Consider the following 25,972-nt stretch of genomic DNA (forward strand, 5'->3'; position numbering starts at 1 on the left):
TAACTTTTGGTCTCCATGACCTATTGCAGTGGTGAGGGAAAAAAAGTAAAAAAAAAGTAATACTTACTTGAAAAAAATCTAGTAACGTTTTTTTTCACTCAAAAATTCTAAGTACATTTTACAAAGAGAGCTGTGAGTACATTTGATCAGTTTATTAAAAAAGAAGAAGCAATATTTACTTGAAAAAATCTAGTAAAGTTTTTTCACTCAAAAATTCGAAGTACATTTACAGTAGGAATTTTGAGTACATTTTTACCAGTTTATTTAAAAAAAAAGAAGTTAATTTTTACTTGAAAGAAAATCTAGTAAAGTTTTTTTCACTCAAAATTCAAAATAATTTCATAAGGGGAGTTTTTAGTACATTTTTACCAGTTTTTTTTTTAAAAAAAAAAAAGAGCTAATATTTAATTGAAAAAAATCTAGTAAAGTTTTTTCACTCAAAAATTCGAAGTACATTTTACAAGGAGTTTTGAGTAATTTTTTACCAGTTTATTTTAAAAAAAATAGTTAATTTTTACTTGAAAAAAAATCTAGTAAAGTTTTTTTCACTAAAAATTCAAAATAATTTTATAAGGGGAGTTTTGAGTATTAAAAAAAAGATTAATATTGACTTGGAAAAAAAATCACTCAAAAATTCAGAGTACATTTTACAAAGAGAGTTGAAGCTGAAGGTTAAGAGTTCGCTCCTAAACGCTTGATGTTTTTTTCTAATAAACTGGTCAAATGTACTCAAAACTCTCCTTGTAAATATGACTTAAATTTTTTTTTTATTAGCAGTGCACATCTAAATATTTACTGCACTTCAGTAGATTTTTCAGTTATGTGCTTTTCTTAAGGGGTTAGGGCAAGAGAGGTAAAGGCAATCGTGGTTGAGATCTAGGCGCTTATAGCCCCTTGTGCTAGCTAGCTAGCTCCTTAGGCTGAGAACATGAACGAGGGAGCAACATCGATGACTGCAACAGATCGAGCAAAGCAAAATTTGCCAGGAATTATTTGATGTTGGATTTAAGAATAATTCATGGTCAACGTGATACATCAAAAAACTACAAACTTCTGGCATTCCAAAATTCTGTCTAACCCGAAAAAAAACCCTTTTCCCATCAGCTAATTTAGCATCTTTTTGCTATAGCAAACACGATTCTTTGAAGATGTTCCTACTTGAGACGTATGTGTAGGCCGCTAGTGCGTTGCTAACGAGGGCCATGCTGGAGCTGGAAGTGGAGTTGATAATGGGATTCATCTCCGGGGGCCTCAACGGAGTCTCGCCTCCCCCTTTTGCGACCTCTGGATACTTCTCCTCGTTGGCGCTGGTCTCTCTGATGCGCTTCCGGTCTGAAACGAGAGGAAATGACAGAAAAGCCTGAGCCAAAGAACAGATAAACCTGAGAGACAATCGAGAGGTTCAGGATGTTGTGCTTTGGGTTTTCAGACAAAAATCCGGTCCCAAATACGACGAGGCGCTGAATGAGTTCCAGTCATCGCATTTGACCACATGTGCCGTCAGATCGCGATGCCACCAGTCGGGTCATTCACAGTAAAGCATGTGGAATGCTTCTGAGCAGCTGAGTCAGCCCACCGCGTCGATGTGGGCGTTTGATTCATTTTTGTTCGGCGACGATGCATCAAACACATGTTCAGTCTTGCGATCGTCAAGATAACGTGGCACCACCGCAGCAGAACGCAACCTGACTCAGGCCAACTTGATAACCAATCTGGTGGCAACGTTTGAACGATGTCTTTCAGCCCCTTGTGCTAGCGAGCTAGCTCCTTAGCAGGTAACCGAACACCCGGGGAGCTAGCTAGGGAGCTAGCACCTGGGGCTAAAGCCAAACTATGGCAGGGTTTTTAATTTTTGGACCTGGATTTGCCACCTCTGGACTCTTTCACACATGCTTCTCTTCTTAAAAGTATGAAAGGTCTCAAATAGACAACTGTTTTTTTAAGTCTGGATTTTCATTAGAACACTTCTCCTGCATTTCTCCCAAGACCAATTACTTTAGAAAGCATTCTTCTGAAGGACAACCCCCCTATTTTTCTTACCTGACGTTTCTGTTTAGGTGAGTGCTTACAATGACTACCTTTAACCCCCCCCCCCCCCCCCCCCCTAAACGAGCAACGGCCACTGAAATAAACAAGATGTAAACTGAGATCCAAAATAAACAAATTGCTGCACCGCTAGCATAATCATCGTCACTTTATTTGGTGAACTGTCACACAAAAGTGATGTAATTAGAGAGACTTCAATTAAGGTGTGTCAGACGTATCTGATAAACATAGTTTAGACTGGAATTGCTGGCGTAAACGTTTCCACCTGGACCTACGGCTGTGGCGTAAATGTCAACGAGCTAACATTACCGAGAATTCGCAATCACACACATTAAGCCAGCCAGAAAAATAAATAAGACAATCTTAACAGGTGAAATGAGTCATTACGGATGATTATCATCTCATTGAGTTGGCACGACTGCAAGGAACTAGTCTAAAACTAATTTGAAAAGAGTTATTCATAGTCATTTATAATTTCCGATCAACCATGTTTTAGGCAGATGTGCTAACCACACATCACCTTGCCCTTTTCTTACACTTGAATTAAATTGCTCTTTTAAACAATAAAAAAACAAACCAAATGGAACAGATTTTATGATGACTTTTATGATGCATTTTTCAAGAATTGAGCAAATAAAAGAGTAAATGCTAACATTAAGTGGTTAGCTTTACTTGTTATGTAACAGTTAGCATGTTGTAAATGGTTGATTAAAAAACAAACACTTCTGGCTATTGAATCATCAATAATAGTGTATTTTAAGACTGGCTATTACTCTAACAACACACATTTCATTTTAAGGTATTTTGTATGAGAACTAGCCAACATTAGCAAACATGCTACCCCTCGCTAGTAGGTTAGCATCGCTTAGTGTAAATGAGTTCTTAAAACACGGTTGAAGACCAAGATAAGTCATTGCAATTGTTGTATCACATGAACATAAAAAAATATATATATTGTGGTAACATGCTTAGCATGTATGCTAATGTTGTCTAGTTGTCATACAACATGGTTTTGCCATTCATCAAAAAACAGACAGGTAGTATATTTAGAAACCTCTTTTCCTTCCAAAGACAAAACATTTCATCCCCGGACAAAAAGACAAGACAACTGACGCGATTAGGAATGTAGACTTTTATGTCAACGTGTCACGTTCCACCCTCACGTCTTTTTACAGTATTCCTCCCGTATCACTCTACCAAAGACGGAAACTCGTTTTTCCAGATGAGCTGGATCGTTAGAAAGAGCTTCCAAGGAGGTCAAGGCCTCTCGAGCGTCAGGCACCGTCACCGCTCGATGCAGAGGTCCCTTTTGTCCTTCTCGTTTCTTCATCTATCTTAATTAGTTTTTATGATTGCAGGCTGCCTTCTGTCATGAATACAGCTTTTGATGGATTGATTTCCGGAGTTCGGATGGCTGATTTAGGCTGCGGTCACATATAAGTATATAAGAGCATCCAGTGGCTTAGCATATTTTTAGGCCTCTGCTCGAATCCATATGGAAATAGTTGGACCTCTGTGACTTAAGTATACATTATGCTGGGATTTGAGACCTCAATGTTGTTGAATGTCGAGTGTTAACCTCGCTCCATGGGGGTGGGTTGGGGAGGGGGGGGGGGGCTTCTAAGACTTGACCCAAGTACATGTGTAAGAATGTGTGCAGTTTCACTCACCTGGGACGGTGTTGGGGCGTTTGATTGAGGTCCCCTCAGGAGGGCCGTCTCCCACTATGTTAGGGTCATGGGCGCTGGATGGTGGCGAGTGCGCTGGCGGTCTGGAGCTTTGTTCCTGGAGTAACTTCTTTGGGACTAAAGAGAAATGGAAGAAGAGGACATGAAATAATTATTATATGTGTAGTGGCAACATGCTGATTCGCTTTTTTTTGTTGTTGTTGTGTTTTTAACTCATTCACTGCCATAAATTTTTTTTTTTTTAAGATTACAAATTAGGGGCGACAGGCATTTACATTTTTTTATTGTAATTAATCGCATGAGTTCACCAGTTAACTAACGATTAATCACAAATGTTATATCTGTTTAAATGTACAATAAAAAAAAATTCTAGGTTTTCATACTCTCGTTAACAAAAGTGGGAAAAAAAAGTTTAACGAATAGAAATAGTTAAAATGAACTTTTGACGTTTGTAGCCGTCAATGGCAGTGAATGAATTAAAAAAGAAAAGATTATTTAAAATTTGGGGCGTCAGGCTATTACAATTTGTAATCGTAATTAATGGCATGACTTTACCAGTTAACTCAGAATTAATCACACATTTTACATCTGTTCTAAATTTATAATAATTTATTTTCTAGGTTTCCATACTCTTGTTAACACAAGTAGAACAAAATGTTAAACTAATAGAAATATTTCAAATGAATTTTTGACGTTTGTAGCCGTCAATGGCAGTGAATGTGTTCTATTTAAAGCATGTGTCATGATTCACGCAACTGTTTCCCGAAACCTCCGTCCGCCACCCATACACCCCCTTAAACCTCACAGCGTCCTGTGAGTGAGTCAGGGAGTCTTGCACTCTGATTCAAAAGCCACAATGTCGTGGGCTACACATTCCTGACATCACGTAGATTTGGCGGGCTGAGCTTCAGTCCGCTGTGTTCAGATCAGCGGTAAATTACGACTCTTGTCTGCAGAGTGTCTGCGTCACCCGGGGATCAATGGTCAACGAAGACAAATCAGCTGTTTCCTGACATCAATTGCTCTCATAGTTAAGAACGTGTGTGATAGGAATATCAAAACAACAAGAAGCAGCATGTACGTCATTGACAAAAAATGCTCGTGATGTGAGAAAAAGGGCAAAATATTCCCTGAGGAGTTTGCTAGTGAGACTTTGTGAGAATTTGTAACCGCCAGATGAGCTGCTGAGTGAAATGTTGACGTCAATCATTGTAGACTGTCCCTTAGTAAAAAGCCCAAAAAAGTCCCATTTCACGACCTTTCTGCGATTGACTCATCCAATGAGGCTAAACCACACAATATGTCACCTAATTTGGTTATAAACCCAATAATCTGATACCCCAATTCATTCAAAATTGGTTGGTACTAGGGGTGTGGCCAAAAATATTGATTCTCATAAGAATCGCGATTCTCATTTAGTATGATTCAGAATCGATTTTAAATGTCTTAAAATCGATTTTATACTGTCTTGCCTTTGTCTATGTGTGCCTTTATTTGGAGCGCTGTTCATGTTGTACCTGGTTTGGCCACTGAGGGGCAGTGTGGTTCCACGCAGTCTAATACACTGTTAAGTTGTAGCCACATTAGAGAGAAGAAGGAAAAAGTCACGATCAAGTTATTCCAATAAAAAAAAAAAATTTCAGCGTGGAGCCGTTCTTTTGAGTGATGAAAGTGCCGCGAGTAGCGCGTTAATTAGCATTAGCTAGTCAGACTGGAGTAGATCTTTACAATTCTTTGCACATCTATAGATTGAAGCAAAAATCATTGTCAATCAAATCATTGTGAATCAAAAATCATTCTGAATCGAATCGCAGGCCCAAAAATCGGAATCCAATCGAATCGTGAGACATTCAAAGATTCTCACCCCTAGTTGGTACCAACTAAATCAACAAAACCACTGTAAAGTCGAGGTAAGAAAAGCAGCTTTGCTCATCAGTCTGGCATGCTAATCACAGCTCCCCAAGTCCCCCACCACCGCTGCCATGCTGCAACCGTCACCCCACACCACACCTTGATTACAGCGTCCTGATTGGCTGTAATTTGGTGCATATGTGGCCCAGGGTCACAGCTATGACACACCATGATGTGGCACACACACATGCATACAAATTCGCTACATAAGTGCAAACTGCATCTTACTCACTTCAACAGCCATATTGTTTTTTTGCGAGTCAGTACACCCACCTCGTTGAGATATTATTAATTCTGTAAAAATTTAAAACTTAATGACACAAATTGTTTTATGTAAAAACACAGCAAGACTACACTGTAAATTCTGTATGGTCCATTTGACTCTATTTAGAGTGGGACCAAATAGACTCAGTTTTAGAGTAATATTTACTCTTGGAAGAGAGTAAAATAAAGAATTGAAAAAAAAAAAAGGCACACGAGGGTTGAGGAACAAACTCATGACCTTCAGCTTGGGAGACTGCCACACTACCACCTGAGCTAAGCCCCTCCTACTGTGTGCTTATATCCAAGAGGTTTTTGTTCTTGGAGTTAGGAAGATTCCAGCTAACACGAGCAATTTACTAACACACAGCGGGATCTGCATGGCCCAGGGAGTAGATCGTCCGTCTCTCAAGATGAAGTTCGTGAGTTTGTTCCTCAACCCTTGAGTGGCTTTTATTTATTTTTTCAATTCTTTATTTTACTCTCTAATAAGTGTAAATATGACTCTAAAACTGAATCTATTTGGTCCCACTCGAAATAGAGTCAAATTTACGATGTAGAGTTCACCGGTGTGAAAGAAAATCTAATAATTACAAATAAAATTACAACCACCCCCCCCCCCCCAATGTTTTCGTTAAGCTAGATAACACTTTGTCGACAGCAAAGTGTGTGCCAACTTAACTATTTTCAGCTTTAGCTAACACAAACTCAACATAGGAGCTGTATTGCCAGCTTGAAACGATAAAACTGTTTTTTCAGTGGGGATTGCTTGCGAATGTAGCAAATTTAGGGTTTTTATCGGGATTTGTAAGATGGTCGCAGACAGTTTTTACTTGTCGCAAAGACCACAATCCCAAATTAGCTGCATTTGCATGCATTTGTCGCTCAGTGAGATACAGGGAATTTTTCATTTATGGATTTATTTATTTATTTAAAAAAAATGCTGATACTATATATCTATATACATATATATATATATATATATACATATATAAAATGATGTTGACATTTCGTAAACGTTTATTTACAGTAGAAAACTATTTACTTGCTTAGCTTTTAATTTAGCTTAACATATGCTGATAACCATGGAAGCTCCCTGCAATTTTTGTTATAATTTTTAAACAAAGCTGTCAATTCTTTATATTTTTCAAATGAAAAGAAATAGTTTTTTTTTTTTTTAACGCTGATATTTTCTCTTTTACTGCAAATGAATATCGGTTTGAAATATTGGTTATTGATCTCATTGACTACTAATAATCGTATCGGTATCAGCTTTGAAAAAAACTAATCGGTCTCTCACTAATGCAAACGTCTCCACCTCCTTTTCTGTTTGTAAACGTGAGACGTCAATGTGCTTGAAAAAGTGACTCGTACCAGAATGTACCAGACCGTGGCTGAATTTTCGCTGCTGATCAATGACTTGCACCTCGTTACTCACTTCTGCTGCCTAGTGGCCAATCATATACTGCTTGATAAAAACGAGGCGCCCCACTTGGTGGCAACAACTTTGAATGGCCGGTGGGCGCGAAGATACTAGGCGGGAAAAGAGCGTTCACAACAATGGCCCATGTTTACATTGACAGGGCTCAGCTTTGTTTTCACTTTGGCTTTTGCCCTCCAGCCAAAGTGTGTGTGTGTGAATGTGTGTATTTGCGGCTCTTGTGCTGACCAGTGCAGTTGGGACAAAGCCCTTGTAAGCCAGAGGGGATATCGTGAAATATTAAACCACGCTAAATCCAAAATGAGATCAGACCAGGGCCAACAAATTAAACACACACAAGCCCAGATGAGAACACAAAGCGGGTGGTGATATTTTGTGTAATATTGATGTAAATTGATGCCACAGTTACAGGCTTTGCCACGACGCACATTAAAGCTAACCAATGATTGCGACTCTTTCTTTGAGGACAGAAAATCTACTACGGAAAATAAAGTTGATCATAACATTATTTATAAACAACTGCGGAATATAGTGTATGTTTTTTTTAAGAGACCGTTTTTATTAGTTTTTCTCCTTCTCTCTTCATATCAACTCAAAACACGACAAACTTACATTATGCTGATCAGCCATGGATGAAACTTCTGGATAGCAAAAAAAATCGAATCAAATTGGAGAGCAAAAAAAGGACTGCAAGTCCACAAGTTTACTTTAATAACTCATTTACTCCCAGCCATTTTCACTGAAGCAACCCCCTTTGCTCCTAGCTGTTTCACTGGATTTTGACAGATTTTGCAAAGCCCACAGAATATTGTATTCTATTGCTATAAAAACATAGAACCGACCAAAGGAAAGATTGGATGCTCATTTTTCATCAGGAAAAAGTATACTTGTATCTGATTCCGTTTTGCAGCAATTAGCATTAGAATGTAGCTAAGTTTCATCATTATTCACAAATCCGTTGAAAACACTGGCAAAAAGAGCTTGTTGCAACATGGCCCTGGCTGATCTCTTATACTCTGCTGCCACCTGCCTACCTTTGCTTTAAGCATCCTCTTCAGGTGTATCAAAGCCTACTGTATGCTCTAGCATAAAAAAAATATTGAAAAAATTATAAATACGTTTTTGGGACCATGGTAATATTTCAAATAGAACATGTTTCTACGTTTTTGGGAGCAAGTGAGTTAATAGGAAAACAGAGGCTCCTTGGTGCCACCACGCGTCACGATTAAGCGTACAAGTCCACGGCATCAAATACACTGACGGCAAAAATGAAAAAGTGCTGCACAGGCATAACAAAAACAAGGAGGCTCCTCCTTGTGGCGCGGTCCCATACTGCAGATTGTGACAATTAGCGGCGTACATTCTGTTTTTATGTTGACTTACTCTTGATTTATATATTGTAAATTGTGTCCTGTCATATTCATATTTATTGCTCCGTCGCAATAAATTCAAGTTTACATGGTCGTCATTACACTTCAGTGTAAATTGAAATCAATGCTGCTGTCACATAAAAGAGCATTCCGTCGATGTTGCTGGCATATGAACGGAACATATGGTTTCAATCAGCAAGCAGTGCCCATTTAAAGTATAATATTAAAGTTCAGTTGCTTTCTCTCACGTGCACACACGGTTCACATCAGCATTCATGGACACACTTCACTCGCAAAGTTTTACTTCATATTTTTTTGTTTTTGTCAAACCCCTTACTCAACAATTGGCAAATGGCATCAAACCATTTATCACACGGCTAATAGCATTCCTGCAAGGTGAACAGGGCAGGAGCCGAAGGTGTCGGCTTCAATCCCGCGACTTCAAACCTCCTAACAGCAACCAGCTGACACAGCAGTGCTTTTGATTTCGCAATATGGCATGTATTTGATGCATAAACAAGATGGCCTATTGTTTAGCGGAGGATAGCATCACAAAATGACCTCAGCCGAGCAGAGGCATAAACACGGCATTGTGAAAGTATGCCTTTTGACATGACCAAACCAAATAGAGTGAAAGTATGCGCGTCAGGGGGGGGGCACGACTGACACGCATTTCATTCTTGTCACACACTGTCTGTTCTGTTCAAGTTTCAGAGGACAAACGACTCCACTGTAATTATTTGTCATATTTGTGTGTATGTGTATGTATAGCCTGAGTGGCTTTGAACTTAACTGCATTTTTCACAGATCACAGCTGTAAATGTTTCTATGTCTATTTTCATGTGGCCACGAAAGCATTGCTTTGTCTACAAAAAACAGCAAAATGCATGCCCACAAAGTTGGATTCAGAACATCTCATAACATGGTTATAAAAACATTCAGACGCTGAATACGAATGTACAGTAAGAGGAAATTCAATATTGAGAAAGCCGCAATTAGAATGTTCCATTCCGCGCAGCTGCCATCGAGAGAGGCCCTTAATTCACCCAGAAGCCTCGGCAGGAAATGATCTGAGGCTGTTGGCAGGAAGCTTCCTATGCTAGGAAGTTATTGGCGGTGATTATTTGTCAATGCATGAATTAAGAATCGCTGAAAACCTCCAGCAAAAAAAGAAAATAGGATGAGACACTAAGATTTTTGTTTTTTAGCCTCAGATACTTGGGCCAATCCGATTGTAGGTCGCATCAGAAAACTTTCTGACCACACTGTAAAAAATGGCTGTAGAATTTCTGTAAAAGCCATAAAAACAAAAACAATGACGCATTGTGTAACTTACATTAATATGTTGTAAAAATGTGAACCAAACACAGCTGTTGATTTGACAGTAAGAAAATGTTCCAAAGATCAAATTTTGGGGGGAAAATTCACAAATGACTGTAATTTAAACAGATAAACATTGGGATACAGTTAAAATGACGTCACAGTGGTGTTAGAATAACACTTTTTGTCAAAACTTTTTGTTAAAACTTGTAGATTCAACAGTCCTTTACTGATAACTTTTCTTTGATCCTTCCTCGGGTCTCCTGACAACCTCACGACTCTAGCTGGATTCTGAATATTTGGTTTAGGTGAACGGTATGGGATTTTTTATAGGTTTTAGGTGAATTAATGAGTACACACGCACATACTCACGCACATACAAAAATAAAAAATAAAAAATAAGAGAGAGCAATGATGATGACATGTCGAATCGGTAAAATTACCGAATTAACAATATTGAGCTCTCTCTCTCTCCTTTACTCGTCCTTTACTGATAACTTAACAACAACAAGGAAGCGTGGCTCAGTGGTAGAATGGTCACTTTGCAACCCTGAGGTTGTCGGTTCGATGCCAGCGCAGTGTGATCGTGTTGAAGATCCATGCGCTAGATAATGAAACGCCAGTTGCGGCACCGAGTAAAAATTGAATGGGACGGTTCTGGAAATGTTTGAAGGTATTTGTTTTGCTATCGTAGTTTGTAGTATAATTCGGATTTTCAACTATTTAGGGAGCGTCAGTTATTCTCAACTTAATAGCTCTCACTTCACCGCGTTCATCAGTTCTCCTCCAAAAAGCCCAGCTGTTTTCTAAACACTCCCTAAACACCACTCATACTAACACACACGCACAGTTGGCGTCGTTAACATGGATGCAGACAGAAATAGTCGCACTTCTGACAGTTTGCGCTTATAACAATGAGTGACAAAAGCACTCAGCTGTGGAGCTGCCTCACAAAGAAACACAGCCTATAATACTATTACATAGTATTTCACACTGCATTCGTTCTGGTGTTAAATAAGCAGGTTTAGATTTGTTTGTTAGAGTCATTTTATGACTTGTGTAGTGTGTATCTACTTGTTGCCGTTCGCGCGAGAGAGTATTATGACTGTGTTCAACTAAACATGCTCAGATTTCACACAGAGTCGGCAAATTTGCGAGTAAATTCACTCATTCACTCCCAGCCATTTTCACTGAAGCAACCCCCTTCGCTCCTGGCTGTTTTACTGGATTTTGACTGATTTTGCAAGGCCCACAGAATATTGTGTGCTATTGCTATAAAAACATAGATAACTTAACAAAAGAAAGATAAGAGTTTCTTCTTTCCTCAGGAAAAAAAGTACATTTGTATCTGTTTCCGTTTTGCAGATATTAGCATTAGAATGGAGCTAAGTTTCATCATTATTCACAAACAATGGTGAGAAGAGCATGTCGCAATATTGTCCCTGGTTGATCTCTTATACTCTGCTGCCACCTGCTGGCCATTTTTTGTAATAACTACCATTGCTTTAAGCGACCTCTTCAGGTCAGAGGCTGCATCAAAGCATTCCGTATGCTCTAACATAATCTAAAAAAACCACCCCCCAAAGAACGTATAAATATGTTTTTGGGACCATGGCAGTATTTAAAATAGAACTTGTTCATACGTTTTTGGGAGCAAATGAGTTAAGATGAGACCCTCATTATTTCAGTTCAGTTATGTTGAGTGGTGTGCAAGTTTGGGAACCTGTGAGAAGCTAAATTTCTAATATGGGTCTTAAACCTTGATGTAGAGATTTATGAGCCTTCCAAAAGTTATGACTGTTCTTTTGGTGGATTGTGACCTTTCACAAGCGAAAACTGCCCCCTGAACGACATCTGGACCTGTTTTTGTGACCATTTTCAGGTGTAGATTTATGATGTTCCCGTGCACCATTGAACTTGAATGTGGATGTTACGTCAGGAAATTAGCAACATGGAGCCTTGGGATGCCTTAGGACAAAAATAGTTTTTTTTGAGGGAGTCTGGGAAGTGTGCAACAGCAATGGAGACAGTGGATTCTGTTACAATTTGCTGGTCCAAGTGTAACAAAAGTGGTTCTTTGTGCAATAAGTTATTTTCCAAAAGTGATCCCTCAAACTTGGAAGCATAGAATTGTCCAAAATGTCTTGGAAAGATGCAGAATTACCATTGATTGGCAACAACAGCTTCTTGTCCACCTTTGGTAGTGCTTGTAAAAGTACAAGGATGCATAAAGACTGCAAAGTAGTCAAATATACAAACATAGAGTAATAGAAATGTACTGTCTGAAACACTAGCAAGTACAAAAAGTGGGCTAATAAGATAGAAGGACTCACTGACAACTCAAACACATGATAAGACAGAAAACGGATTTAGTTTCCAAGTCCCGAGGTCATTTTTTATACCATTAGCAAGTTTAGAAATTCTAGAAAAAACGATTCTCAACTAAAACTATTCACGACTATGCCTATTTTTTTCCTCCACAAGCCAATTTTGCTTAACCTTTGACACTGCAAGTTCTGTACTCCAAAATAGATCTTGCCCTTCGAAAGCAGCCATGTTTATATTTCCGCTCGTTATTGGCTTCACGTGGGAGAGACAAAGTCAGCTCAGCCTGGTTGCTGGCAGCATCGAACTGGGTCAACAAGGACGTGACTGACGCTGCTGATTCATCAAACGGTGCCGACCGCCTAAACTCACTCCGTATCACACTCATGACATAATGGACTGCATGCCGCTGAGGCCGCCAAATGGCAGTACCTTGTGAAAACCGTCATTTGGTCATGGTGGGACTTTACGTGGCTTCGGCATGAAAGTGAGCAAGCTCAACGTAGAGCCGCTACGACTTATGTTTCAGAAATGAGGTTTGGGCTTTTACCTAACTCTGGTTTTCCAAATCTGAACAAATCAACCAGCAAACAGATCTTCTCCATAAACAAACAAGGATACACAGTAGATGACTTGGAAATTAAACCTGTTAAAGAACAAACAATGGACAATTCTGTTTACTGGCTAAATGTGTTTTATTGATGGAGTCAACGTCCATGAAGAAGTTAATAAAAGGGACAAGACAACAACAAATCCACAGATGTAGAGCAATGTCGTCCTTTGATAATAGATTGAGGTCATGGAATGGTTATTTTTGTGCCCATGATAAAGGCATGTCTGCACTTTATTGTCAACATATTTTACAGTGGCCAAAGAGGAATTTATTTTTCAATATGACTGATGTAACACAACTAGACAAAGTGCAATTTCTGGAGAAATTGCGTGGGAATGCTGAATAGCTGAAGAAAATTGAAAGAGAAATTACATGAACATTTAATGATAAATGACTAAAAAGGAAACAGGGATTCGAACCCTCGCCTACTGTTCAATGGTCAAAGCTCAGCTGCAGTACCCGTCGAGCCACACAGGAATTGCAATCATGATTGAAGTGCTATGAAATGTAATTGAGTTTAAACTGATCTTGGGGGGGCAGATTCAGAGCACAAACATTTTTAAAACAACCACCACATGACAAAACTAGCAGTCAAAGTGCTGCAATTGTACATTATTTAAATAAAAATGATATGCAAAGGCTACAGAGAGGAAAAGTAGAAACCCTATCACTAAACCCTGCGGGACACCACCCAAATTTGAAAGCCAAGCTGGGGCCAGTGTCTGAGTGAGTGCTTGTGACTCTGGTTAGGGTGACCCAAGTCAATCACACGCTATGTTAAATCATCCCCTCCATATCAAATTGGCCTTGTCGGGAAGACCGCAGATGACTGGAATAGATTAAGCATTGTTCCTAAATAGAGAGGACGTGGCTCGAACCAAACACTTCAGCATCTGTATCATGTTTTTACCCTATGATTTGACGTTGGCCTTCGTTATCATTTTGGGAAAAGCCTAACGCTTTTCTGCCATATCCTTGTCTGCACCCTGTCATTGTTGGGTGATTAGATGAGCTTCGAGTCAGTCAGTGTTGAGTCTGTGCATCATCGTACGCACACTAAACATCACCGATGAAATATGGACGTTTTTAACACGCATGCAAGTAGGGAGGCATCGTTTTTTTCTCTCCCTCTCAGCATGTTGACAGTGCAGGGGAGGATTTGCGGGTTGGTCATGATTGGGAGGTCTCAGTTGGTCTGTCATCACTCTTAGCACCATGATGATACGTGCCACTTATACATGTAACGATAATACAGGAACTGGGTTCAAATATTAGTCGTTTTTTCTTGGAGTTATTAGTCAAAAAATACCTTGTGGAATTCTTGTTCATTTTTATTTTTTTCAACATCCAGATTTATTTGTGACGTCATGTTGATGGCGGTTCAGTCTTTGAATTATATGTGATGTTCGAGACGTAGTTCATCCGTATAGTAACCGTAACTAGCTTTAGGGCTATCGAATAGTTTTAGAATAGATTAATAGATCGATTGTTCAATCGATTAATCAACTAATCAGATTTATTCAAATTTTGCGATAAAGCATATTACAAAATACATTTTTACTTACTGTTTATTAATCGGTGATTGGTGTTCATTTCGTACTTCGTATTCATATAATGACAAAAACATGGGGGGATTGATGTTGTACCTACCATGTTAGTAAAAACAGATGTTTGCAAATGTCTTATTTTGATTAAACACAGAAGATAATAATAATCTTATTTCATGAGGGACTACAGAAATCAGTGAACAATTACTGTTGATATGCTGTAATCAGAGGATTGGGACAATTTTATATAAAAAAAATGGCTCCAAACGATTGTTAAAATAGTTGTCGATTAATTTGATAATTAATTACTCGCCGATTAATCGATCAATTTTGACAGCTCTATTTCGGACATGACAATATGCATCTGTGAATTCCCTGCTTTGTCTGTGCATGTTCGTTTCCGCCATGGTAACGTTTCAGCTGGCACTAATCAGTCTGAGGGTCGATGCCAAGTCTCACACTCGTCGGAACCTTCTATTGTTGGGCGCCGTTGTTACAACCAACTCTGTAAATAGCTATTTATAGGCGGCTACAAAGTACAGCTGTTAGATTTCGAAAGAGAATGGAGGACAGATGAAAGGGACAAATAGGCAAACAAATGCTGCTATTGTGTATAAACACAACACACTGTAAATCGCAGAATTCTGTTTTCCATTCTAGAAGTGCCTCCTGCTGGCCCGACCGACACTTTGGCATTATCAACACCGATTGCAGCTAGTCCACTTTATGCGCCGTCCCCGCCTCCTCCTCCTTCTTCTGGCCCTGTCCACTTAGCCACGGTCTTAAAACAGCTTGAGCCCCAACAGATGCTGATTGTGCCCTGAGGGGTCAAGAGCGGAGCGAGAAGGCGTGAGCGAGACGGACGCAAGCGTGACGGATGCACAGGCTGCTACAGACGCCGCTGTAAAAGCCTTTAAGATAAATATCCTCTCCACTTCCTCCGCTTTGGACTTTAACAGCATCTTTAGGATGCTTCGTCCAAAAATGTGAGACAAAAAACCATGCAGCTACAAAGTGGATCATAACTGGTTATTCTATTGAAGAAAAGTGAAATATTCCAAAATCGTTACAGGTCCATCAGAATGCGTGTTTAAAAAGTGAAACAAAATGTTAGGATTTGAATGCATGTGCTTATGAAGTCAATTGAAAGATGAATTATGTGGAAATTAAACATGTTTAATTGTGCGACACAAACGGTTTTACTGGTGAAATACACTGTCAGTCTTGATCTCAATTTGACTGCACTGTTTTCAGTCAATCTGCACTTCTCCCTTACGACAACAGCACAAGTCTGTAGTGTACCCGAGTTGGTAAATGCAATTTGATCTGTGATCTTGTGATCGCTCTTCAGGGAGCACATCACATTCGACACGAAACAGACTCACGCAAGTGCATATTAGCGCACGGGCCGACACTTGACACACTACACAGAACACCTTGCCGACATGTGGATTGAGGCCAGAGACGGCAGACGTACTGTAGGGAGGGTGAAGAGAGATGACGAAAGAGGAATTGCCGTAGCCTGTTAACTGCAGCGCAGATTCTTGTAAAACTCAACATTTTTGGGAGTTTGTTCATGGAAACATCCAGTCCAACGCTAACATATTAAAATGCTATTGTCACGTGAGGTGAGATAGGACCCAGATGCCAAGAAGACAGTTGGGAAGTCTTTATAGACAAAAATACAAAGTAAAAACAGAGAGCAGGGCTGGATTGTAGAAACCTTGACTGAGCAAACCTCGAACCCATGGAAGAAAAGCTTGCATGGAAGAGTAGGGATGGGAAACCCCGACGTGATGCGAAAAACCCCGCCAAGGAACCTCAACGTACTGACAAAAGTATCATAAGTAACTCTTGGTAGGTCAATGCATCTCTACGCCAGAATAAAGGCCTATATGATCAAATAACAGTGACTTATATGGGACCATTGCAAATGAATAACAACCGACAGCATTAGTACATTATCATCACAAGGGACATAGTAACCGCATAAAACTAGAGTGGCTAATACAGTACACAATCTTACATCATCATAGGGGACATAGTAACTGCAAATGCAACTGACAACATCAACATCATAACACAGTGAAACATTGAACTGAGCCATTGACCCAACCCAAAAAACTGTCATAAGAGCTATTAAAAAAAAATCAGATTGACAGCTACTTGACTTTTAAACACTTTAGAGAAATCTGTTTCCCCATACCATTCAAGTACGATTCAATATCCAAACTCCTCCGCTGACCAGAGAGCTGAGAGCTAGCGTGTGTGTGCTTTTGTCTGCTTAGCCGTAGCGTCCTGTCATGAGCCCAACTCGCGCTCTTTGGGGATTTATTTGTTTATCGGTTACAGATCCGCGTCCAAATGTAATGGCTTCTTTCTTGGCTCAACTCTTAGCAGAGTTCAACCAGTCAGTCTGCAGGTGTTGGCAAAAATACTGCTAACAGACAAATAAAAAAAAACCATCCCAACCTATTCATCGCGGTTGATAAATACAGTACGGTCTTTCTTTCAAATGGTTCGCACAAGGTCAAAGACATGAGAGCGTGAAGTAAAGGTGGGAGAAGACCACCCCATTGAGGAATAAGGGGTGACCTTTATGGAGCAAATCTCACATCAACACTCTGTGAATACGTTTTATTAGGTGAATGAAAGACAGAAGACTCACAAATGGCACACATGGTTGCAGTCTCGACGATTCTGAAACCCTCCGTTAACCTCTTCAAAACCTCCTGAAGCCTTTGTACTTTTACCAGGGAAGAAATCATTTTGGCTACCTTCATTCAGTCCAGATTGACCTCTCGGAGCATTTCTGCTGTAAATCAAGTCCATGCGGAAATGTCCCGGGTTATAGATGCATGTGCAAAAGCATCAAAGGTTGGATGCATGAGCATGGTACGAATAATCTTTGTTGATATCTTCATCCTTTAGCGCAGGCTGTGAGCATGCCCACAGGGAAGCACGGAGGCCTACCCAACAAATTGGTAGTCTGGATTTGTTTTAGTTTGTGGATGTTATAATAGAATTTGATTGAAAACAAAACACACTGCCACAGAAAGAGGTCTGCAAGTGGGGGTTGTGGGATGGAAAATTCCCATGTAAAAGGGCTAACTAAACTAGAAATCAAATCAAACCAAGGAGGTCAAAAAGAAAAAAAGAGGATTAGGGCCAGTGAAGAGAAAAAAAAGGTTGGCAGGATTCTGACTTTATTCTCAGAATTCTGACTTTAAAGTGAGAATTTAATCTTCTGAATTTAATCTCAGAATTCTGACTTTGATCTTCTGAATTTAATCTCAGAATGATGACTTTAATAAGTGAGAATTCTGACTTTAATCGCAGAAATGTGATTTTAAAGTGAGAATTCTGACTTTAAGTGAGAATTCTGACTTTAATTTCAGAATTAAGATTTTAAAGTCAGAATTCTGATTTTAAAATGAGAATTATGACTTTAATCTCAGAATGATGATTTTAAAGGGAGAATTCTGACTAAATTAGAATCCTGACTTTAATTTCAATATTATGACTTTAAAGTGAGAATTCTGACTCTAATCTCAGAATTATGAATTTAAAGCGAGAATTCTGACTTTCTGACTTCCCCCCACAATTCATAGCTCTCCGTCACAAAGTCATAATTCTCACTTTAACGTCATAATTCTGAGATTAAAGTCATAATTCTGAGATTAAAGTCAGAAGTGAGGATCCTGCCAACCGTTTTTCTCTCCTCACTGGCTCTAATCCTCTTCCGTGAAAAACTGACCATGCAACTTGTGTTTTTCCCCTTCACCATCTTGTCGAAACAAAAACGAACTCTCGGGCTCATCCAGGCTCGTCGAGGCTGCTTCCCTAGTATGTTTTTAGTGGCCGAAAGCCAAGATCCAATATAGAAACCAACTTGCTCGAGAGTACACAAGTGCAATTGTCGGACTGACAAAATAGCCACTGCTTTCATGCTACAACTGATCAACAACCTAATTGGGATGCCTGTTATGATAAAACACATCAAATAAACAGAAGAAAAGCAGTAGAGCGTCTTTCAGGGAGTGATTGGTAGAGAATCAAATCAGTCCCAGGCCTCTAACAATAACCCAACACTTGCCAAGTTGGCATGTTTGAGAGATTGGATGTCTTTTTAAGCATGTCTTTCCATGCTTGGTTACTATGTATTACATTCCATTCTCTCCAGTATGGTACAAACTGTATTTGTATGTGTTACCTTTCTAAAAAAAAAAGTGTTCCAATTTCAGCATCCTTTTGTTGGGTACTGGTCACACTCGATTTAAAGATTCCCTGTTTACTCACACTCACGTCACATCTACTAACATGAATGACTAGCCCAGAGTACCAGCAACATGGCAACCTTCAACGCACACCTCACGAGTAGCAAAAACCTCTTAGGTATCAGGTTGCAGGCAGGAAACAGATGGCCTGCTGTAGCGGGGGGGAAAAAAGCCAAATGCCATAGAAGGAAAGCGAGAGTGACTTCTTTTCTCTTTTTTTTCTGCTCCATCCTTCATCTTTTCATCCTCAGCTGGTAGGGAAAGGAAGCATGAGGCAGCCGTGGTGTTCGGGGACCAGATCAGAGGCTTCTGGCCAAAGATCACAGTGATGGAGTTCCCTGAGAGACTTTAAACCCAGCACGTCTCAAGTGACTAGGCCAGTAGCCTTTTAAAGACTACTGTACAGCATCCAGTTGGGTGACTGAATAGTTTGCGGCCTGATGGACTTATTTGGTGGCTTCCACCTTTAGGTCTTATAAAACAAGATTATACTAGTGGGACAATACCCTACACTGTAAAAAAAAAAAAAAGGGGGGGAGTGATACTGAATTGAAGAAAAAAAAAGAGTAAATCTTACACAGTACATTCTGTAGAGTAAATTTGACTCTGTTTTTAAAGTAAATTTGACTCTATTTAGATAAGGACCAAATAGACTCAGTTTTAGAGTAGGCTAAGATTTACACTAGGAAGAGAATAAAATAAAAAATTGGAAAAACTATAAAATACAAATACAATAAAAGTCACTAAAGTGTTGAGGAACAAACTCACCACCTTCAGTTTGGGAGACTGCCACACTTCTGCCTAAGCTATGCCCCTCCTACTGTTTGCTTATCTCCAAGAGACCAAATACATTGTTTTTGGTCTCTTGGAGTTAGGAAGATTCCAGCTGACATGAGTGATACACTAACACACAGCAGAAGCAGCGTGGCTCAGGGAGTAGATCGGCTGTCTCCCAAGCAACCCTTGAGGGACTTTTATTTTCCCCCAATTCTTTATTTTACTCTCTTCCAGGTGTAAATATTGCTCTAAAACTGAGACTATTTGGTCCCACTCTAAATGGAGTCAAATTTACTCCACATAATTTACTGTGTGGTCATTGTTTTCTTCAGGAATTTTCCTCCTAATGTCCCTCCTTGCCATCGGCCACATGCCAAGAAGTAAGTACAGGAGATCCTCATTCTTCTATATCGCAGCTGCTCGTTAGCGTGTCCCATTATGACGTGATGTGTACGCTACTGTATGGTCTTCGCAGCTATTATATTTAAAGTTTCAAACCGAGACGATGAGAGCTTGAAAATCAGCATTCGTTGACCCAGAGCGGGAGTTAAATCCTACTTCCTCCAAAGCAATCTTGTGACCTGTGCGTGGTACAACAGACCGGACCCATCAGCTGCTGATGACAGATAACCTTTCAACCTGAAACCAGGAACCAAAGATCAATATTGATACGGGCCAAGTCATTCCTTGCTGGGGGGGGACGCAATGACAAGCGGTTTGACCCTGGATAAGCTTGCGGACCACAAGGCGTTTATTTGAATTCCTTGTCTTGTTTTTAATCCGAATGTCCAACGTCAGACTGTTATCATTGCATTAGCAATGAGCAACACTTTAAATGACCTCCCGTTGAGACTGTGTCATGCGCAGAAAAGATAACGGATGCAATTGATTTGTTTATATAAGCTGCTCCAGAGATCCACTCAAAGTGAACAAACACCATCTTCACAACTCTAAGATGTATAGGAGTGGACTTTATACACATCCCCAGAACACATTACATTTCCAATAGCGTACTAGACCGCATCAGATCCAAAAAGAGATGACCGCGTGTTTTATCAGCTTGATGCCTCCTGAGCTCCCTTCTCAATGTCAAATATGATTAAATATATACAGTACGCATGGCAAAGATATTACCGGCACTAAATACTCTCAAGAAGTTTCAAAAACTTTGTCGATAAAGATTTATTTACTCTAGACCACAAATTTTGGTATGGAATCGCATGAAGCCAAATAGTCTGGTAGAACTGTATGTTTTAAAAAGAGTTATGTCAACAACCTCAAATTGACTTACACGAGGTTACATTTCCCCTCCTTCCGAGCAAGCAGAGTCCTTGTCGAACATCTGCAGCATATCATTCTCATTGCCCTGTAAAATCTTCACGCATCATTCGGCATGCCTGCCAATTTTGGCAACCTGAAATAAAATGACAAAAGCCACACGACTCAAAACGTTTTAATGGTTGACTCAACTTAAAAAAAAAAAAACTACGCAAATTGCGGCTTTGAGTTTTCATTCAAATTGCAGCCTTTAATCCTTCAATATGGCCTTTAAATTTTTATAGGAGGATTTCTGATGAAAGCTGCTTTGTTGATCTAACCCTTAAGTCTCTTCATCTCACAGTCTGTGTATCACTTTGGTGTTCTTAAAAATGATTAAATTATATAGCGCAACTATCAATTACATGGATGATTAGTTTTACTTCTTTATACCAGCATAACCACAACTGCGCATGTGTGTCTCACATACTTCATATATACATCCTTCCATTTGCATGACCCTCTTCACGTTTTCTCACCCTCACCCACTTCACTGCCCCCCCCCCCCCCCCCTGAATCCCGAAGGATCCACGACTTTCACTTCCCCAGATCTTACCGAGAGATAAACGAATGTGCTTAGCTACAGGACTGCAATGACCCCGCAATCGAGTCCGGCATTAATTTGGACATCAGAGGGAAAACAAACCAGTTCAAAAGGAGAGCGCTTCCTGTAAAGCATGAAGTCCACAGAGGACAGAAAATAAAAGACATTTCGGAGAATTTTACATAGAGTCCCAAAATGATTGTTCCCGTGTTTTCCGTTAAAACCTAACCCTGAACTGGTAACTCGTGCCCTATAACGCACTCAGATGAAAACTAGAGGATGTATACATGACAGGGAAGGCTGGCGGGAGGCAAAACCCCTCCGCCCCAAGCAAGTTTTTAGAAGCTGGAAGTACATCTGCTTTGGCCATCAGCCGATCCCCCCTCGCACTAACTTCAGCATGGAGTATTTTTAGAGAAAAAGAACACGACACACGTCAAAAAAAAAAAAAAAAAAAAAAGTAAAGAAAGTCTTTCATGAATGCATGCTGAGTTCAGAACACACAAAACTGGAAACATGAGAACGATTTTCAAAACATCCAATAAAGAGTAGAGAAAAGATGGTTGGAACAGACATAGCTATACCGCGCTTAGTTCAGTGCCAGGTTCTACTCTGACTTGCTAGAGTAAATAAAGATATTTGATGACAAAGAAGGAAAAGCTGCAACTGGATGATGACGGAATGAGCGATAGAAATGTGAGGGTAATGCGAGAAAGGGGTGCTAACGTATAGGCATACGCCTGTTGCATATGGTTGACACTATTTTCCCTGCACTTAGTGGTAAAAAGTCACTTGGTCAGCTTCCAAATGCATGCCCAGGCAACAAGTAAATTGGGGTGGGGGAATGGTGAAATGATGCCTAAATACAACACCGTATAGAAAAAGCAAACGCAAATAAGTTCTAAATGCGAGGATTACTATGACATCATAAGATGGACAGAAGCCAAAAATAGCCATAAACGCTCAAATACTGCATTGAGTTTGGAGAGTTCTCACCCTGAACTTTCCATAATAGCAATTTTTGATTCAACACGCAGTTTTCTAGTGGACAGAAAAAGTCATATGCATTCACCAATATACTTTTGTAGAGATACTCGTGCTATATAGCCCATGGTTAATCGACGGAGCTGTGCAGTGCATTAAAAATAACAGACTGGATTTCCTCACTTACTATTTTTTTGTTTTTACGACACAGTCGTCAGCCTTATCTAATGGCCAGACGCAGATTTACATGCCATTGTCGTAGCCCTGGATCCCATCTGTGTGTGTCTGTATGGACAGTACAGATGGAAAAAAAGTACAAGCGCCATTCTCCACTGGCATGTCATCTCTCTTAATCTCTGGAGGACATCACGAGAGCTAATCTGCAATAAACACATTCAAGTTTACATCCAGTTCATCAAAATGTGCTCATCAAGCCGACTGTTTATTCCCATTCTGGTTCCTGTGCCGCCTGTTTTCTCATCTCGTAACCTAAACCACAGGCTAATTCATAAATTACTAACAAAGCGTCCCTTGTGGTTAGGGAGGAACACAGGCTTGCAATAGTGTGCGGTGAGTCAACTGGAGGGAAACCTGGCTCATGGTGAGAGGGGAGGTATAGAGGTGTCACTAAAAGAGAGCTACGTGTTGACAACACTATTTGGTTAGCCAATCAGATCAACAGGATGTGACCTGGTTTTGGTCTTCACGGGTCCTGTTTACGAGGGATGACGTGAGGTTTCTTTGGAAAAACACATGCGGGATTGCAAAGAAGTTAAGCAAGTGGAAAGATGCACAAAGTGCTTTCACTGTTGAAACATCCACGCAGCATGCCGAGCTCGGGCACGGCAACAGGGTAAACTAATGTTAGCAGGTGCATAAGCTAATGTTAGCAAGTGTGTAAGCTAACGTTTTCACTGTTGCCAGCCCAAAACAATACTGTGAAAAGCACACAGCAACAAGGTAAGCTAACGTTAGCATGTGTGTAAGCTACAGCGGTCAATACTTCAAGCCAAAACAAATGGTAATTGTCAATCCGTCAACGTTATTTTAACCACGCTTCTGCCTGACATTGTTTATGTTTACTCTTTTTGTCCTCACCAATGTTGCCACGCATGAAAACTACCGGGCACGGCCAACTGACTCAATACTTTCCCTTTTTAGGACCCCTTAGCTGTTCGATAACCGGCCTGACGTAAATTAGCTGTGAAACAACGTGCCTGATGTCAAATAAACCAACTGAGCACTAAACTAATGTTTGAATAAATGTAGCAATAACGAGGAATTGACTACAGGAGGAAAACCTTATCATCGCGGTCTGTAGTCGCCCGGGCCCTACAGTGCGGCTAGTTATCAAAGTTGTGTCAGAGCCAGAGGAGGGAAAGCTTGTAGAATGTTGTGCGACAAAGTTAGCATACCTGATAAGAGTCTCTTTACTTGTCTACTGCAAGAGAAAGAGAGTAGGAAAGAAGTGGAAGTAATATGCAATGTGTCCGAGAAATGGCCGTCCATCATTGACTGACTGCGAAGGTGAGCTGGTACCGACCCGGTTATTTTGAAAATGCTCTTCCAGCAATGCATAGTCAATTTTTCGACGTTCCCAGTCATTCGTTAATTGTCAACAAAATGACTGTTCATCATTGACCGATTGACGGACCTTTCGCCAATACTGACGCTATGCCCACCTCAGTGTGTAAGCTAACGCTAGCATATGTTTGTCATTGCTAGTCGCGTTTCCCACAAGCATTACAATGACACAAATCTGCTTGACCAAGAAACAACTGATGAGGTACTAGACCTAGTACCTGGGTCTGTCAACAGAAAGCGGTTAAAGCCATGGTCAGAAGATAGAGATGGGAACAATTAACGCTAGTGTTAGCACATTTAAAGTTATTTTGTCTGAAACTATGATCTAATATTGCTCTACAGTCTCCCCAGTGGGCTCATTCCTGCCAGTTTCGCAGACGTCTCCTGTTGCCATATTAACTATGAATATAAAAATGACCATTTTAAAGAAATAATTACAGGCCCCTTGGGGATTTACCGCTCCATCAAGCTTCATGAAAATCATCCTGATCTCGCTCAGTCATACCAACCTTTGCCGAAGGATGCATACTATAAAATAGTGACTTATTTGCTGTGATCTCATACACTCTCTCCTACGTTTACCTCATCTGTCCACAAGAGAAACCTGCAGTTCCCTGTCAAAACCCTCATCCAGTGAGTCAATCCTGGCAAATCACCCTCTCTGCTCATGTTACCTCATGTTTCAATGGAATCCTCCAACACACACAATTAGCGCGCACACCCCAATTAAATTGTACTCGCATCTCTGAAAAGCAAGCGCCTACACATCCCATACGGTGACGCCAGACGAGCCACTTAAGAAGCGAGGACGCTCCGACATCCCAGACGAGCGACAGCAGAAACATCGCACATTAATCCCAGCGTGTTCAGACACTTACACACACATTGTTGAACGGAAACACCTCCAAGGTCCAGGCAGTAACTTCCTTGACAAGACACTTGTCAAACTCTTAGCTTTGAAAACAAGCTCTCACGTGAGTAGTCCAACGTGGGTCCGAGCAGAATGAAAGCAGAGCCCAAAAAAGGAAAATGAAGCGAGCGAGGGAGGGAACAAATGAATTAAGCTCCTTTATGGTGACTCCTTCTCCGAGTCCAAGTTTACTTCTCATCCAGTGTGGAGGGGGAAGAAGCCGTCTTCTTTTTCCCCCCGACTGTTGCGCTCCTTCCCGTTTCGAGTTAAAGCCGGCTTTAGACAACAGGAATGTGACAGCGCGAAAGAGGTGGAGAGGGAGGGAGGGAGTGTGTGCGTGTGTGTGAGAGAGGGAGGCAGCAGACATGAGCTGGACATGTAGTAGTGTTCACCTCCACAGCACACTACTGTGTTAGCAGTTAGAGGGATGTGGAAAGGGGGGGGGGGGATACTATGGGATGGGGGCTCAGTGATTGTGTGTGTGTGTGTGTGTGTAAGAGAGAGAGGCGGCAGTGTGCAGCTACAGGAAATGACCTGGGGATTACATTCAGATGAAATTGGGAATGTGGTGCATGTGCAACAAGCTCAACCAGCCTACATGTACAGTATCGAGAAAAATATTTAGGCACACCACTATACAGTACTCAAATCAAGCAATTTTTTACATGTATTTATTTATTTAATTTTCATCAATTATGAGCAATTTATTTTAGAGATTTTGAGTCTCACAACACCATTTAGTGGATTTAATAGAACGTGCTCGTCATTAAAAAAAATTTTTATTGGCATTGTAAAAATTGTTCACCAACGTTAATGTAAACCAGGGTTGTTATTATAGTTTTGGAATTTTCATTTTAGTTCGTTTTAATTTCATTTTGAGTTTGTATTTATTTATTTAGTTTTAATTCGTTTTCAGGGCGGTTCTGTTAGTTTTAGTATTAATTTTCGTTTTTTTTATGTGTATTACTTGTGCGCAATATTTAATAAACACCATGATAAAATTAAAAAAAGTAAAATTTCTTACCAAGCGTTGCATTTCGGCTGAGTTAAATGAAAA

General features: G+C 40.2%; 1 protein-coding gene across 2 annotated transcripts in view; it reads right to left on the reverse strand.

Annotated features, from left to right (window-relative positions):
- Positions 1-25,972, reverse strand: part of eva1aa (eva-1 homolog A, regulator of programmed cell death a) — a 66,318-nt gene that overhangs the window by 1,482 nt on the left and 38,864 nt on the right. For both annotated transcript variants that reach the window (XM_086061146.1, XM_086061147.1), the window contains exons 6-7: positions 3,717-3,851; positions 1,159-1,332 (exon numbers count right to left, since the gene is read on the reverse strand). In XM_086061146.1, coding sequence (XP_085917272.1) covers positions 1,159-1,332; positions 3,717-3,851 — 309 coding nt within the window. The remainder of the gene's footprint in view (positions 1-1,158; positions 1,333-3,716; positions 3,852-25,972) is intronic.

The sequence above is a fragment of the Leptonotus elevatus genome, chromosome 18 (assembly GCF_054856555.1).
Source record: "Leptonotus elevatus isolate MCC_2025b chromosome 18, RoL_Lele_1.0, whole genome shotgun sequence".
In the NCBI taxonomy this organism is placed as follows: Eukaryota; Metazoa; Chordata; class Actinopteri; order Syngnathiformes; family Syngnathidae; genus Leptonotus; species Leptonotus elevatus.